This window comes from Rhea pennata, chromosome 18 (assembly GCF_028389875.1).
Source record: "Rhea pennata isolate bPtePen1 chromosome 18, bPtePen1.pri, whole genome shotgun sequence".
Taxonomy (NCBI): Eukaryota; Metazoa; Chordata; class Aves; order Rheiformes; family Rheidae; genus Rhea; species Rhea pennata.
The window spans coordinates 12,879,628-12,896,674 of record NC_084680.1 but is presented as its reverse complement, the minus strand read 5'-3'; the positions used below and the strand labels follow the sequence as shown (position 1 = coordinate 12,896,674).

Below are 17,047 nucleotides of genomic sequence, written 5' to 3'. Positions count from 1 at the left end.
AAGGATGGAGGAAGGGGGAAGTGACTCGATATCCTCAATACAGTCAGACAGTTGCCAGTTAGCCCAAATAACCCATCTGGTCCAGGGAAAGGCCATTCAGAGGATGTCTAATCACTGCGACAGAAAAGGAAGAAAACCATTGTGTGATGCCTTTTAAAAATCTCTGCTTCTTCATCAAAGTATCCCTCCCTCCAGGGATCCATTCAAGATTTTATTCTGTAAATTTATCAGAGAATTATTTGGTCAAAACATGAAGTAGCTTGTCAGAGTATTATGCTAAGCAGCATGGATTCTGTTTGCCTTCGGGCCTCACTCAGTACACAGCAAAAGCAAAATGAAGAAAGCAAACACAGAATCAAGCTCTTGTTAGTAAATCTTATTTTGTTAGGCTAAATTTTGCTTTGTGGTCACGGTCCCTCAGGGCCTCCTTTCCTCAGAACAGTGATCCATAGCACTCGACAGGAATCAAGATAGCATCTAAAAAGGCACTCGTTGTAGTGCCAGGTACCTTTCTCCCAAGCTGAAGGCAGACACTCTTAATCTAAGGTCCAGAAAGGCTGTGGTGTTAGCCTAGTGCTTTTACCTCAACTACAAGCTGCATTCCCTTCATTTAGATACTTCACCCTTGGGGTAGCTTTAAGTCTGTGTCTTTTCATGCACTGCTCCATTTTGTTCCTGTCCTTGAAACATGTCAAACTTCTGGATTCAGTATGTCCTTGGAGGAAAACAAGGAGGGAGCTCACATGAGACGCATGAGGAGGGCTGCTCTGCTCTTCCAGCAGCCGCACAGGCACATCGCCCCACGGTCAACCCCAGTTTATCTGCACTTGACCGTGCAGTTGTTGCTCAGATGAAAGTACCTTTGCATTAACAAGTTAATCCAGTGTGCTTACTACCATCTTGGCTGCTGTCTCAATTACAAATTTTCAGACACCAAGAAAGTAGAAGCTTTGAGTCATGGCTATACAATAATGTAATCTGAAATCTATTATGTTTCATCTCTTTCCCATGTGACAGGACAAGAGGCAATGGGCAGAAACTGAACCACAGGAAGTTCTGCCAGAACGTGAGGGGGGATTTCTTCACTGTGAGAGTGACACAGCCCTGGAACAGGTTGCCCAGAGAGGTGAGGGAGTCTCCTTCTCTGGAGACATTCAAGGCCCGTCTGGATGCAACCCTGTCTAACATGCTCTAGGTGACCCTGCTGAGCAGGGAGGTTGGACTAGATGATGTCCAGAGGCCCCTTCCAACCTTACTGATTCTATGATTCTTTAGGACTCTACAACTAGTAACATAATTGTTGAAAAAGTTACTTTATTTTAAACTAGATAAAATAAAGTGGTTTTAACAGTATTATCCTTATATTACAGAAGCATTTGAATTCACTGGCTAAAATATCAGCATATGAAATCTATGCAAATCTTTTATGATAAAAAGGTACCTGCCTCATTGCTAAGATTTAACACAAAGAGCTTTGCATTGTTCTATTTAGTATTAACATTTTAATTCAGCTTTTATCTGCTTAACTGCTGCTTTTATTAGCCTTCAACTAAATTCAAATCCACCTAACTCTTATGCAAAACAATATCAATACGTCTCCCTAGTTCCACCCCCTCAATGGAGAAGCCCAGTTTTCAGTACTCCAAGGAGAGCATTAAAAGGTGACTGTTGCTTAGAGATGACATATTTCAGTGACTGATCCCTCCATCCATCTGTTATCAATCATATACAGCACACTCTCAGAATATGATGGAAGAATTGAAGCATCTATAATCACCGTTCACTTTTGAAAAACTAGGTCATAGCATGTGGCTACAGGAGAAGCTCTAAGCTGTCTCCTATTACAGTGGCATGTATTTGTAGTTAAACCAGTCTCCACTCATTTCAGCTCAGAAGTTAAGTGGCAAAAGAACATTGTAATTATTATTCTGTGGCAAGAAGCCCAAAGATGATTTTGGGCTGGAGATGAGCAGGCTAGAAATCTGTAAGGGATTCCAAGAGAGGTGGCTTTATCACACCACAAAACATTCCCAAGCACTGAGCAGAAGGCGAGGTTCTCAGTGCTATCTAAAAAGTGTTTTTTCTTCTCCTCCCACTCAAGATGAACAAGCAGAGCATCTCCATCACAACCACAAAATCCTGCTTAGAAACACTGTACATGATACCACTGCAAAAAGTTTCATTAAGTGCTTCTTCCCTTTGCATTATGGTAGTATAGAGAGCAGAAATTAGATAAAACAAGCTTGGGTTAGTTTGAGACACAGCAGACTCCATTCTCTATAAAAACAGCTTCAGCATTTTTAAAGCTGTTTATTCAGTTTATGAAAACAACTTTTGCTAAAAAGCCAATAAAGTGGCGTATTTTGCCACTGACGTAGTCAGATGTGTCAGAACCTGCCAAGGTGGCCATGGACTGGAGGATATACTTAGAGACTGCCTAAGGAGCTGTTTCAGCCCTACCACCAGCATGGTCCTTTTTCCCCTGTGCCTCCTCAACCCCAGTTTGCCCCCTTCTTAGCCCCTTTGTGGCAGAAGACTTCTGGGAGATGTAGTCCCATAAGGAGTTTTGGCTACTCAGGGCTGCTGCAGGGCATATTGGGAAAGGGAAGAAGCTATAAAAGTCACTGGTGCAAAGCTCATCACTGAGGTGTTAGTGTAGAGTAGGGGCAAGCTAGTATCTCAGCTGAGGCTACTCATCTGGCAGGAAGAAATGGACTCTGGCCAAGCCTTCTGCTGGAGAGGAGTGATGCCTTGCTGCAGAAAGGTAAGGCCTATAATGTGGTTATCATCTGCTAATGTAACCCCTGTCCCAAGAGCATGTCTGTCAGGTCTGTTCTCTCCGCTGAGACCAGGGAAGAGTCTGTGGGAACTAAACTCTCATAGCATTTGCAGTGTGGAATAGTGAAGTTTTTTCTTTTTTTAGTAAAGCAGGGCACTGAAAAACAGAAGCTTCAGTATCAGCTAAACTTGCTAAACCCATTAACTAATCTTTTGACAAGGGAGAAGGCAAAGAACATTCTAAGGGGGCTGCATTGGTGATGGTTCCAGTGATGGAGTAAGAAGAAGGGAAGCAAAATACCCTGTGATGTGAAACAAGGCTCTGTGTGCGTGCATGCGTGTGTCTGAGCATAGCAGAGTCTCCAGCAGAGCTGGTGTCTAAATGGTTATGAGACTACTTAGGCCTAAGATCTTCTGTCCCCACACTAGGATCTCATCCTCTTGGGTATGACAGGTAAAAGGCCACGTGGCCTCACGTAAGACTGTCTAAACCCTTTCGGCAAGCTGCAGGATCCCTGCACTCCCGGGAAGCCCAGCCTGATCCACATGTAGGAGACTGCTATAGCTGCAACAAGTAGAGGAAAAGAAACTAAGGAGACATTAGGGCTAAACTTAGCTGCAATTAACATTTAATTACCATCCTGAAAACACTGCTGTATTTTGCCAGGGCCTAGAAAGGTAAAGGCAATTAGCCTAATGCTGTGTGATAGAAACTGCCTCAGTTCCCTGTCACTGTGATCCGCCTGTTGCTGCTGCAGGCAGTCGGGGAATAGAACCAAGCCCTGACCTGGGCACCAGGTGTCTGCAGGAGAGAAGGGCCATGTAGCAGAAGCCCTCGAGCCTGGTCACCCCCTCTGCTCCCGATGCCCTTGTGCCAATCCCAGCTTTCCTAGCCTGCTAGTCCAAGTGACCATCCTTCTTCAAGTCTGTAGCTTTGCTTTGTTGAGCAGTATTCCCCCTAAATAGAGAACAGGCAAAGGTGTGGAACCTGCTGGACAGTGAGACAGAAGTACAGAAAGATCCAGTAAGTAGGCAGAGGACAGAAGGGTATCCATCAGCTCCTGTATATCTCCTTGCAGGTGAAGTCACTAGCACTAGTTCCCTCATTAGAATTTTTTTGGGGGGTGGGAGTTTGCAGGGGTGGAGGGAGGTTACAGATTTGCAGCCTTTGCTTAGGAAGGTTGCCTATAGCCTCATTAGAGGTGAAGCTGCACGAGCCTTTCCTAGGCTCTGCTCTGGAGAACAGCCAGCACTGGCACTAGACCTTCTGCAAAAGGTACTAGGCAAGTGTGTACACACTCAGGTATGCTGTGTTTGGACACCTACAGCCACTCCTCTCCCCTGGAGGCTAGAGGCTCAATCTCGTGTATTAGTGTAAGCAATCCTTGCATGGTCCCCTAAAGACAAAGGTAAGGCATCCTAGAAAAAAATCTAGTGTGTTGGAGCACGTGCTGGCAGAGAAGACATTGGTTTTTTTAGTGGTGGAGGGAGAAGGAGGAAGAGAAATGCACAGGCCTGGTGAAACTTGCCTGTCTGAGGTACTCCTGCCTTTCGGTAAGGTCTGCTCTGTGCCCACATGCTTGCTGATTTAAATGTTAAGTAGATGCATGACCCCAGCATAGGACTATCTTTGAGAGGACTGTTCCTCATGTGGTCTAGTGAACCTCACTGAGTATGTAATGACGGTATTTATTTAAAGGCCTTGAGTAAACTGACAGGGCCCAGCTCTCCTGTTTATACAGCATCTAGTACGTGTGACTTTGCTACCATCCTACACATGGAACGTTTTCTCCCCCACGTCTGCCATCCTATCAGCTGTGTTCTTGACTGGTCATAGTGTACTAGCCATTTGGAGTAGACTCATAAGATGGCTTGTGCTTTAAACTCTAACCATACAATAACACTAATCTATTTTTCTTGAACTTTCCTGTAAATGAAAGGAAGGTGTATGGTATTCTGAGAATTAGGCAAGGTCCACACCAGCAGTGTGAAGACTGCTGAAATATTTTAAGACATTAGCATTGTTTTCCTTCATGGCCCAGGGCTGTCATTAACTGAGCACCTGGATGCTCTCCTAAAGAGGCTGAAAGGAAAAGCCCTCCAGGAACTGTAACAGAACAAGCTCCCATCCAACATCAACACATCCTGGCACTCAGCTGCATAGGTCTATACCAGGGCAAGTGCTCCACTGCTTTGCACAGGGGAGCTTCCATGCTTGAGCCTGTGCTTCAGCTGCAGCTGAGCCAACAACTTCATTGAATGGGAGAGGCTGCAAAGATTAACCAAGAAATCAAGCAGCTGGGAGTTCAGTTTCTATCTAGCTTTAGTACTGATTACAACTCCAGCTCAGATTAACATGTAGCTGTCAGGAAAGTTTAGCTCTAAGCATAAAGACTTGGGAAGGACTTATAGGCAAAATATTTCAGGGGAATCTATGCAGCAGCAAGCTTGGCAAACTCCTCATCTGTAATAAGGAGGGTGTCTGCCTAAGAACCAAAGGGAGGGTGTTCTAGAAGAATCCCATGAACAAGCATATTAAACATCTCTACCTCTGGTATCCTCCCACACAGTGACAAATCAAACTGAGATAGGTGAAGGCAGTCACCCTGCCCTCTCCCAGCTCTCCGCCTGATCCCTTTCCTTCTGTAGCAAGAGCAGATAAATGGCACCTGTATTTGCTCCTGAACCATTGCAGCTTCCAGCCCTGCATCACTTTAAGTATAAGCTGACATAGAAAACCAGCCTACCTGTCAGATTGGATGCTGCTGTGGTGCAGGAGAGACAGGTTGTGTGCACCTGTCCCTGCCACCTCTGCTTAGGAGGTAGTACTGTAGGACTGTAACTTTTACTCATCCCAGTTTTAACTGATGTCTTGTCATGCTTCAGCACTACCAGCTGATAGTTGGCAGTCCGTATGATTTTTATTGTGTGGTAAGATTGCACTTCTTCCTCACTAGAATACTGTAGTGAGAAACTGGAAAACTTTTGAGGCCCTGCTTAAGAACATGCATGCAGCAAGAACGAGCAGGACCAGTGGAGGCTTGAGTAAGAACCCAGTTCCTGCTCCAAGGACAACCCAGACGTTTCTGAAGTGTCCTGATGCAAGTTTTATAAATATTTTCTGCTTCTTTGACATGCTAGCCTTTAGAAAAAAAACTCAATTAAATTAGAACTAAGAAATATGAAGAAATGCATTAGCCTGCATGCCTGTGTCCTATTGTTCATCCTGGTACTTGGCTGGGCACAGCACCAGTAGACTGTTCCCTTGTGAAGTGATTAAACCAAATAAACCATCCAACATCTGGCTGCTTTTGAGAATTAATACGTGCTCAGTCACCAATCAGACCTTCCAAACAAGCCCGAAATTTCTAGGCTTTGTATAATCATAAGTGTAAATCACAGGTAAGCCAACTCTCTGCCTTAAAGGTAATTAAATGGAGTGACTTAGCGAGTTGTTGCCAAGAGGCTGTATCTGTGGGCATGATAGGCTCTGACACTACTCCAACAGTAGTGTTGGAGCAGTGTCAACTTGAACAACTCTCCCCTCAAAATAGCAACGTTTCACCATGGCTGCTTGATGTGCTCCATCAAGGTTAGTGCTGCCCTAGGAAGGAAATTAGCTATTTTTCCTCTGTCAATGTTAAGTCACTGAAAGCTGGGGAGAGGATTCACAGGATGCTGCTATGTTAACCCTCAGCATAAAGCCATCCATTCCTTGCTCTCCCAGGGCAAGATTTTCCAAGTAACCTCACGCTCTTATGCCTGTGGTTTACAAAACTATTTTTACCCCTCAGCCTGTACCTATAAGCATCCTTAGCAAAGCTTTGCTGTTACTGTTGCAGTCTTAGTGTTGCCTGGGCTCCACAATATCTCTCCACTGAGCATCTGTCCATTACCTCTTCAGCGAGAGCCTTTACCTTGACTGTTGGGAGAACTTGGCCATCTCAGTGAAGAGTAGTGTATTAGGGGAAAACCTAAATTTAGGGTGACCCTATTGCATCATAGTTCTCTGTGCCCTTGAGAAGGACTCTTACATTCTCCACATTAGTTGCCACTTGACTTCTGCAGAAAAAAAGATAATATTGTATTGTACGTAAACTCCCTAGAGCTCTGAGAAGAGCTGATGAAGCCACTTCAGGAAAAAAAACGCAGCTTCGTCAGAAAACTCTGAATGCACAAGCTTGAAGGAGTACTGCCACGCACCCAAGCCTGGATGGCCTCAGGCAGCAGCAGAAGACTGTGCAGCTACTTCATGCCACTTCTCCAGAAGAGGCTTCCTACAGCGGAGGAACACCTTCCTGCACTGGGTGCTTGTAGCTGCACAGTGAATTCCACTCTCATAAACAGCAACTGAAACTTGATATGTCTGTCAGAGTACAAGTGTTTCAGTACTTAGTAAAGTAGCAAACTAATTTCATCACCTCCCCTGACAGGGCAAGAGGACAGGGTAGAGGGATTAGCTTGAACTCTGAGGACCATATAATAACATGGCAGCTTATATACAGCTAATAATCCACTCAGAGGATTAGCAAACTTACAGTTGTCTAGCTCTGCATAATGGGAAACCAAGAACAGCAACTTTCCTGTTCTACCTATTGCATTTGCATTCCCTGAAGTGGAAGCATAAACATGATGAGACAAGGTTTTCTAGTCTGCTATGAAATGGGAATCAAATCTGTGACTAATGGAGTATTGCTAGTAATTCCACAAGCATCTATTCAGTAAGAAATATGGATATAATATTTAATATGCACAAGAGTGCATCTTAAATCCTTACTGCAAAAGAACAGATCATGGTTTCAAGAGGCTACTGTTAAAACCTGTCATCTGAGGCTCTCTTCCCCATACATGTGCATACTGCATGTCCTGAAGTCTGCAAGCAGATTGCTCTGCTGATGGGCTGAGTACACCACTGAATTTCTCCCAGGTTTCCTAGTGTAATTCATATGCAACTGGCAGAAGAGCCCAGTACAAAACACTAGGACAGCAAGATGCCAAGGAGCAGACCTAGCAACTGGATATGAAGTTGCTGCTTTGCTTACCATCTTCACTCTTTCTCTATGCTCTGAGGCCAACTTTCAGTGCTAGGTAGCTCAAGACTTTGTCCTATCGTGAGTGCTTTTTATCACTGAGTGGACACTAGAATCAGATGTAGGAGTAGGCAGGGAGTTTCAGAGTCTGTATTAATTTAGTAACTAGAGTAACCAGCTCTGTCAAAGCCTGGAAAAATAAAGGGGTTGGGCTGCCTGAAGACAGGAGCTATGACTCCTCATCTTCCTCCCTGGTCCCCCTCTGGAGTTGCAGCAGCAATGAGTAACCACCTGCCTGTGCCAGTGGGCCGGCCTCGGGCTCCGCTGACTCCCGTCATTGACCGCTCCATTCCTGGCTGAGGCTGCCTCCCATGTCGTGGGGCATACGGGGTAGCGCAGGAGATGTTGCGCTAGGGCTTGTACTGTGCGGCTCGTCTCTTCCGCTCCAGTAGAGAATTCTAGTTTAACACTGGAGTGCACAAAGCATGAAAGCTTTTGCAAAACATGCCCTTGCCAATGCTTGGCAGGGCTTGCAGAACCTTTCTCACTTTTGCAGTGCAAATAGGCACTACCACTCACAATAAGATGGTAGGAGAATACAAGCTTCTGCCAATGGCTTCTTCCAGTATTTCCTCCCAGTTACAACTGGCACTGCTGAGAGTCCATGGGAAAGAACGCTAGCATAGACAAGGCCTCTGCATGCAAATGAACACTACATAAATAACCCCCATATTCCCTCCATTCCTAGGTTGTGTACTCTGTGCAGTAGAATTCTCTTCACAGACCTCCCAGCTCATTCTTTATGCTCTAATTAAGGATCAGTGCCAATTAACTATCTTCAATAGAGGAGCATCTTCCGCTCGGCAGCCAGGAAGTGCCTGAATAAGATCCTGCTGTACAATACGCACATGGAAAAGGAAGCCCTCCCTTTTTAGAAAGGGCTTCCAAGATTAAAAACCCAGTATAGAATACAGGATGCCTACTTCAAAATACTGTGTGATAAGATTAACTGATGGGCATCCCTGAATGCAGAGTGGTTTGTTGTATGCTTCACATGGTACCCAAGCATGTTATTACGCTGTTGAGACTCCAAGATAGATACTAAGTCATCATGGCAAAAGCAGGTGTGAAAGCAGAATATCACGTGTTCTAGAAACTGGTATTAAAACACTTTTTTTTTCCTTACACAAGTGTTAATTACTCAAGGATCAGAAGCCACTTTTACAATGCAATGTCAAGTCTGATGCCAAAAATTCGATTCAGCTCAAAATTTACCAGTAGCTACATCAGCATCTAAATTGCCCCAGCAGTGCTCACCTATTGCCTCTGCTTCCTCTGGACATTCCCCTGTTCCATAACTAATGAGACAATTCAGATTGCTACTGCACTGTGTTCTGAACAAGAGCTGTGCTAATAGTATGAGTGGGCAAAAGCAGGGGAATCTCATTTCTGTGCTTGGCTGGAGATGAATACATCGGCTTCCCAGCTGGTTACAGACAAAGTTTAAAAAGCACTATTCTAAATGAAAATTAGATGCTTAAACATGGTGTGTGGGGGGGTGAATAGGATAATCCCTTCAAAGCTTTAAACAGAAGATTCTCAAACCTGCTTCAGCTGATGCGAGACATATGAGCAACCTCAGAATTAATACCCCTGCAAAACTTCAGCCAGGAACAGCAGCAGCAGCCCTGCCTTTTGGGGCAGATCTACTTGAACTGGTTATACAGAAAACAGATTTAAGCTCACTACACTGCTAATCACAGCTAAATCTGGTGACTGTTCGCAGACTGAGGAATAAAGGGCTAAAGCAAGAAGAGCGTAGACTTGCTGATGAGAAACAGGAACTATAAGACTGCATGGAGGACAAGGTAAAAGCAAGCAAATTGTTCCATGAGCAGCAGAATCCACAAAGTCTAATCCAGTGGGATTTACATCCATCATATCTGCTAGGCCAGTGATATTTAATATATATAATAATGGATATATTTGGAACCAGTCAATGAATTCAGGAGCTTTTGTGGGGCAGATTGTGCATGCCTCATTTTTCACAGAAAAACAGGCTAAATAAAGCTCTTAAGGTTCAAGGAGAACCTCCATACCTGCCTGGCAGGAGCTAGGGCTCTATATTCAAGTTTTGCTAACGGATTCCTTTGCAAAGAACAAAGGACAAGTCGATCCTTGCATGCCTCAGGAATTTCTAGAAAAGCATTTTACAATCCTGACTGCTGAGATTTGAGCTCCCACATAGGAAGGGTGAGACGAAAAGCCAGAACACCACAATACAACCAGATTACTCCAGTGACTGTAACCTTCTATTCCACTGGGGATTCAGCCCTATTGAACTTACCCGAATCCTCCTCATGGCTGCCACAATCTCCACACGGCTGTTGGGCCTTGGAACATCCAAGCTACCGATATACTGAAAGACAGAACAGTGAGATAGTCTGTAAAGTAATCCACAAGTTAATGGTGCAGGTTTCTTTGAAAGGAACTGAATATCTCTGCTTGGTTAAACTTTCTCTGACATAGGGCATGATAAGAATATCTGTCGTGGATAATATATCAAAGTTAGGGAGCTTTTAATGGACTTCTAACTTTAGGTGTGAGCCTCTGACCTCATTCAGATTCTGGATGTGCCTGTAGAGTCACTGGACAATCAGCTATTAAATTCATTGTATTTTCTGTGGAAACACTCTAGTTCATCACTTCCTGCAGGACTTGATGGTACCAGTGCTTTGCAGGGCAATGTCGGTTACTAATCAAATCATGTTCCTGCAGGCCTGAAAATGGGACTGTCCATCCTTTGTCATTCCTCCACTGTATCTGACTCAGAACTAAAGGTGCATAAAGAGTGGGACAGTTGTCAGGAGGTGCAGCAACCAGTTTTGCTGGAAAAGGTTCAAGCTCTTCATGTTCCTGGCCTAACTTTTCAGTCTGGACCATCCTTCCCTCTGGATATTGTTTTTTTTCTCTGCTTGGTCAGCCCAGCTGAACTGTCTGCAGACTCACAGTCTGCACCATACCAAATCTGTATCTTAGATCAGCTGTTTTTAGCTACCCTCATGGGAGCTGCAGTCCTGAACAAGGTGCCCAGCTGAGCTTGCACAAACATGATATACTGAACACCAAAAGCAGCAGCTCTGCATACAAGTGTAAATACCAGTCTTTCTAGCAAAGGTAGCAGCTCCTCTTTTCAGAGACAAAACTTGAGGCAGATGGCAGCTGCCAGGTTTCCAGCATTTCTGCCTCAACCAGTTTACAACACCTACAGCTTTCTACAAGTTGAGTGCCTGTTCTCTTTTATGTAGAGTTATTATGCCACTGATGCTGCACAGGTTTGTCAGGGAAGACCTGTAGGCAAACAGCTTCATGCTGCTGGCATTTTTCCTTCCTGTGTGCTGTTTCCCTCTGGTGACTGTACTTCCCCCTTATGCTCAAGTTATAAGGCTTATATACCGAAGTAGACAGCTAGGGTCATGCACATGTTGGTAGGAAGAGCTCTGTGCCAGGAGGACTCTGCTGCAGCACAGCAGGTACCTGCAGCAGCACATGAAGTGCAGACCTGCTGAACAGGAGTGCTGTCCATGCAGCTGCCAAGCTGGAGGGGGCACAAGGCTGCCAGCGTGGCCCTAGGAAGGAGGAAAACATGCAGTCTCCACTGAAAGGAGTATTGTTTGTGAAACAGAAGCTGGTTTGGATCACAAAGGTTTGAGGCATGACTTTGCCTGTCAGAGGCATGTTAGTGAGGTGAAGGCACAAAAAATGCCATCTGTCTCCATCAGGGTGGGTACTCCCTGGCCAGCATGGGATGACATCCTGCTGGCTGTGTCCTTGCCTTGCAAGTCTGGCAGTTGAAGGGAGGATTTTGGATTGACACAACCTTTCCCTGCACAGTGGCATGAGTGTTTTCCCAGAACCATCCGTCAGTTCCTTCACAGAAACCTGCAGCCCATCTCTAAGTGCAGCTGTAGCAGGTAGATTAGAGGATGGTGGAGGGCAGTTTACAAAGCTTATTCCCTCTCTATGAGAACATTTGGTTCATGAGTCACGTTTGGTTTTTGAATGTGTGGTTTGGAGTTGTGGGCTTTTTAAAGGTTGCTCTCCTCTGGAAAGGGAAGGAAGTAGGGTGGCTATTCAGGAGACCCTTACAAATATTCAAATACAAATATACATTTAAGTACTTCCCCAGGAGCAGCTCCATAGCTATTGCTGTTACTGATACAGTTTATTTATTTATTTATTTATTTATTTATCTGCTCTAGTGGTTGCAACTCACAGGATCATGTGGCTTACAATGGGTTTTATTTTGAAAACTTTTACTTAATAGGGCTTTTCAGAGATGAATTCTCCTGGCTCAGTATTTACTGCTCTTTTATCTGCCTTGAAATAAACACAGCAAGCAATCTGAAAGGTCATCTGCTTTTCCTGGTGCTTCTATAAATGTCTGTGCAAAATGTCATTTTTAAGAGCTGTAACTTCAGCTATACCCATTTGGTAAACCGCAGGACAGCCAAACCGCTTAGACCACAAGAGCTTGAGGGCAGCAGGGAAGACAGAGCTAGGGTTTCCCTCTGCCCTCACTGTTGAGGGTATTTCAAGCTTTACTGAAGAGCAGTAGCCTGTTTGGTTTCTAAGCATCTTGCTCCCAACTCCAAGGTGGTTGTCAGTGCAGTTGCACGTAATTCAGACCAACTCAGTACAGTGGGCTGTCTTTTTATCTGTGAACAACAAAGTTGCGCTGGAGAACAGTTCACACTATCAAAGATAAACTAAGAGGTAGGGGCAGGAGGAGAGCTGATGACAGAAAAGGCAAAAAATAAAAGAATCACTCTGCTTTGGCCTTACAACCAAATTTGGGTACCTGTGTGCCAATACAGAGCTACCCTGGGCTCATTATGCTCTACACAGACAGAAGAGCCCACCACAAGCAGCTTGTGGTATTGAGCTCTTAACTTAAAGGTGTTAAAGTTCATCCCTGAAGATTACAGGGCAAGTAATATAGTTTAGTACGTACAGATTATAGAGACCGAGCATCATCAGTAAGGTTGCCTGGTGCGAGACCCTGGGTAACTGGTGAGCAGCCTTGTCATTTTGAGAGATGCAGGTAGACTGATTTTCCCACAATAAGCCCCTTAATTGGAAAGGACAGACTCTGGAGCAGGACTGAGCAAGTATGTTACTAAGGTAATGCAAACTCCATCTTCGACCCACACAGTTTCCAGCATGTTATCCAGTCTGTGAATAGCACTGTATTCTTAAAGCTGTCAATCTCAAGAAGCCCATTTCACCCACTTAAAGGTACAGTCATTTCACTTCTTTTAAAAGTCAAAATAAGGATTTTTCTTCTCCTTGACATAGTCTGCAGCATAGCAAATGTTAATTAAAAAAATTTTTTTTAAAGATTGCTTTTCTCCGCTAAGCCACATTTTTAAAATAGCTGATTAACTGTCTGCACAGACCTATCCTATATTCTGTTTAAATCTTACAGGTCCTTAAGCAGGAAGATTGAAATGCACGAAATTTGTGTTTCAGAGCTTTATTTGAATATATTCACTGTCTTTATAGCTCAGGAGGCAGCAGACATAAATTTCATTTTTAATTTGTGTTAGGCCACCTGCAAAGAGGGAGAGAGAAAAAAAAAACTAGAGTTGCTCCAGCAAAATGCAATTCTTCTTGTCAGCTAAATTATAAACTCATCCCCTGTACTGTCTACAGAGTGTCAACTACGATGGAGTCACTTACTCAAAAGAGTGATGTTGCAATGCCAGACCGTGCATGATCAATTTGAAATCTCTGACAAAATCAGTATTTCCTTCTGATACCTCAAGCTTGCATGCATTTAAATTAAGACCTTGCCTGTGTAGCTTTCCATGCAGCGAACAGGTCAACTGGAACGAGGTGCTAAAATGGTTTTAAGCAGTACGTAAGTCTGCTGGTTTCCAGGGGAATACCGTAACTGTTAAAACTCCGGGGTAAGGACAGAATCCTGCTTGATGATGTGGGTGACGGATGTCGAACAGAGCAAGGCTACACGGACTGGACTGGCATGGGTGGCACGCGCGCTCCAGTCGAGGGGCGTCTTTCCAGGCCAGCTCTCAAAGGAAAGGCGCAAGAAAGCTTGTGAGCATTAAACAGCTGAAAACCCGCTAGGGAGAAAAAATAACAGCCAGCTTGATTTTGATGTTAAGTAGACAGCTTTCTACCGTTTATTGGCACTTGTCCTTAGACCTCCTTAGCTTAGATGCAGCGGGGGGCGCGGGGGCCGGGGGGCACGGCCCCAGGCGGAGGGGCCGAGGGCGACGGGGGAGCCCCGTCAACGGCGGGCGACGCGGGGGGCTCCCTGAGGACGCGCCCGCCGCGACCCCCTCCCCTCCCCTCCCCTCCCCGTCTGGGGGAGCCGCGTGTGGGCGTTTTGGGGGGGCCCGTGGGCAGGCCGGGGGGCGGCGGGCAGCGCCAGAGGGGGCTGGCAGGTCTGTGAGGCCGAGGGGCCGCGCCACGGCGGGGCTGCGCCATGGCGGGGGCTTCCCGCGCTGCCCCGCGGAGCCGCGGCGCTGAGGGGAGCCCGGTGGGGGCGGGGAGGGGCCGGGGCGCCCGGCGCCGCCGCTCACCTTGGCCTGGAAGTGGATGCCGTGCTGGAAGGCTTCCTCGTTGTGCAGCGGGACGCGCGAGTCGCAGCCATCGTCCACCAGGTTGTACCGGTTCTTCACCGGCATCGCGGCGAGGCGCCTCGCCCGCCCGCTCAGGGCGCGCCCCGGCCCGCCGCCCCGCGCCGCATCGCCCGCAGCGGCGCCCGGCCCCGCCGAGACCCCCCCCGCGGCTGGGGCCGGGCGGCGGGAGCGGCCAGCGGCTGCCGGCGCCCGAGCCCGGCCGTGTTTTGAATGAGCTTCCCCGGGTGCCGAGCGCAGCCCCGGCCCCTCGCCGCGGCGCCATTGGCCCGAAGTTGCCTCATGTGACGCGGCGGGGGCGGGCGCGGGCGGCCGCCACCAGCGACGGCCCCGGCCCCGGCCCCGGCCGCGGCCCCGGCCCCGGCCCCGCCGCCGAGGGGAGCCCGCGGCCGGCCCGGCCGCCAAGCGGGGCCGCCGGTGCCGCCGGGCCGCGCCGCTCCTTCCGCGGCTTTCTTGGCCTATTCAAAAACCGGAGGAGCTGAGGGCTGAGCATCATCTTATCTGAACTATTGGCTTTCTCCCCTGACCGTTTTCGTTTTATTACTGTTTTTATGTGTGTGAAATGATCTAGAACCTTACTGCAGCCTCTGTGCGACGGGGGCTGGCCAAAACTGCTCCGTATATCAAATCTCAAGGTGATTCACCTTCATTGGTGCCTTCAGGGCCCCATCTGAAGCCCATCACCGCACCGCCGATGCCCACTGAAAACACAGTTTTAGCTGATGGTGTATGGAGTGATCAGTTACAAGCTTTTACCATACAAATACTCCCTGGCCCTATGCCTGAACATTATTGGGCACCACCTTTTATGTGGCTTTTGCATTAGCAGGGGAGATCTTTTTAATCCCTTTTATTATCATTGAACAGAATCCAAGATCTGGCATTTGATCCGAGAGGTGCTGATCTGTCTCGGCTTCTGAAGCCTGGAGGATGAGGAGTTCCCATCGGAGCTGAGACCAACTATGTCTGTAAGCATGTAAGTACGGCTCTGTAAGTATGGCTCACTCACAGATCAACAGACTCTGCCCTTGCAGTGTGATCTCTTAGCTTTGTGCCTCTTCGGCAGGAGTTTCAAACCTTTTCAATGATTGTCTTTCGCTCTTCCAGTCGTTTCCTACTTCCTGTCATTTAGTTGTGAAAATTTAGCCCCATACGGCTCCCTGTCTCTGTCTCATGACAGTAATCAGCCCGAGTTTCTTGGCATCTCTGAACACGCACAAGTCAGTGGGAGATGGGCAAAAGCCAAAAATCCAGAAACATAATTATGAGAGGAAGAAAAAGCCCAAAGAAGTACTGTTGGTTCACTGGCTGTGATTTCAGACGTTCAAGTATTTTGTGGTATTAGGAGCTCTTTCTGGCATTATGGTCGTCGTAGCAGGGGGTAAGTTCTGTGGTCAGTTTCTCAGTCTTTGCTAAGTTTTTCTAGCCAGGCACCTCTTTTTTTTCTTCCTGGTTATAATATTGCATTAGTTTGCCATTTAAATATTCACAAATTTATGCTAATCTTTCATTTATTCACTGTAACTCAAAATGGATTTTGTCTCACGTATATAAATATGTATATTAGTTTTTGTCCCATACGCTACTCTAGATACATATCTCACCTGGAGATCCATCAATTTAGTTATGTTGTTGATTTTTATGTGTGTTCTTTTTTGCTGTTATTTATTGAACATCTGAAACATTTCATGGCACTCTTTTTATTTTGTATGAATCTTAATTTTAAAAAAAGTACCTATTAACCTGAATGAATAACCCAGATTTTGTGTTCAAATGTCCTTGAACTAATTGAGTAAGATTCAATCCTCAGGCTCTCCTAAGCCCGAAGAGGAGATGCTACCCAGTCGGCCTATGGTAGTGCTTCCTTTAAATCACTGAAATTCAATTGGTAAGGGGAAAAAAAGGCCTAACACAGACACAGTGAATCTCTGCATTGATTCTGCAATATTACATTTTAATTGGGGCATGCATGAACCTGTCACGGTGCTGAGCTGCTGAAAATTCCTCCTTTTTACCTTCCTATTGCCATCAGAGCCTTATCACAAAAGTAGGATGGTGTGGACTTTTATTGGGATAGTCAGATCTTTTGTTATGATAAAAAGAACAGGATGAAATAACTTCTTTATTTTAGTTCTGATGCTCTCTAGTATCTCACAGATTATGAAATCCCTTGGAGAAGAGGAAAGAAATACCTCACTGGAATTCTGGGAAAAATAAGACAACTGTGAATTAATAAAGCTTATAGTGCCAGAATGTGTTATATCATGATTGAATTGAGGTGTTTAATATTCCATGCTCATTAACTTCCTTGACCTTTTCATAGGGCTTAGCTCTTCTAAGGTTAATGTTTGGATCTCTTTATGAGACTTGGATTTGAAGGCTGCTAAATTAAAAAAGCTGTTAGTTTTCTAGTTTTTTAGGCAAAAAAACTTCTCTGACTCCATTGCAGGTAGAAAGCTTTCCTTTTTGAGATTAAAATTTGGCAAATACATGGAATTAAATGGTTCTATAGTATATCATCAGAGATTTGATGTAAACAAACCCCTTCCTGACCTGAACAGTTAGCCAAAATTT

The 17,047-nt window shown here is 45.7% G+C and overlaps 1 protein-coding gene across 2 annotated transcripts in view; it reads right to left on the bottom strand.

The window, feature by feature from the left end:
• The window catches only part of LOC134148723 (carboxyl-terminal PDZ ligand of neuronal nitric oxide synthase protein-like), a 39,556-nt gene extending 25,026 nt beyond the window's left edge, over positions 1 to 14,530 (bottom strand). The window contains exons 1-3 of one of the 2 annotated variants that reach the window (XM_062591164.1): positions 14,417 to 14,530; positions 13,665 to 13,709; positions 10,156 to 10,227 (exon numbers count right to left, since the gene is read on the bottom strand). In XM_062591164.1, the coding sequence (XP_062447148.1) occupies positions 10,156 to 10,227; positions 13,665 to 13,709; positions 14,417 to 14,521 (222 nt within the window). In that variant the 5' untranslated portion in view covers positions 14,522 to 14,530. The remainder of the gene's footprint in view (positions 1 to 10,155; positions 10,228 to 13,664; positions 13,710 to 14,416) is intronic. The other variant, XM_062591165.1, reaches the window with a different exon arrangement.
• Between the last annotated feature and the right edge of the window lie 2,517 nt (positions 14,531 to 17,047).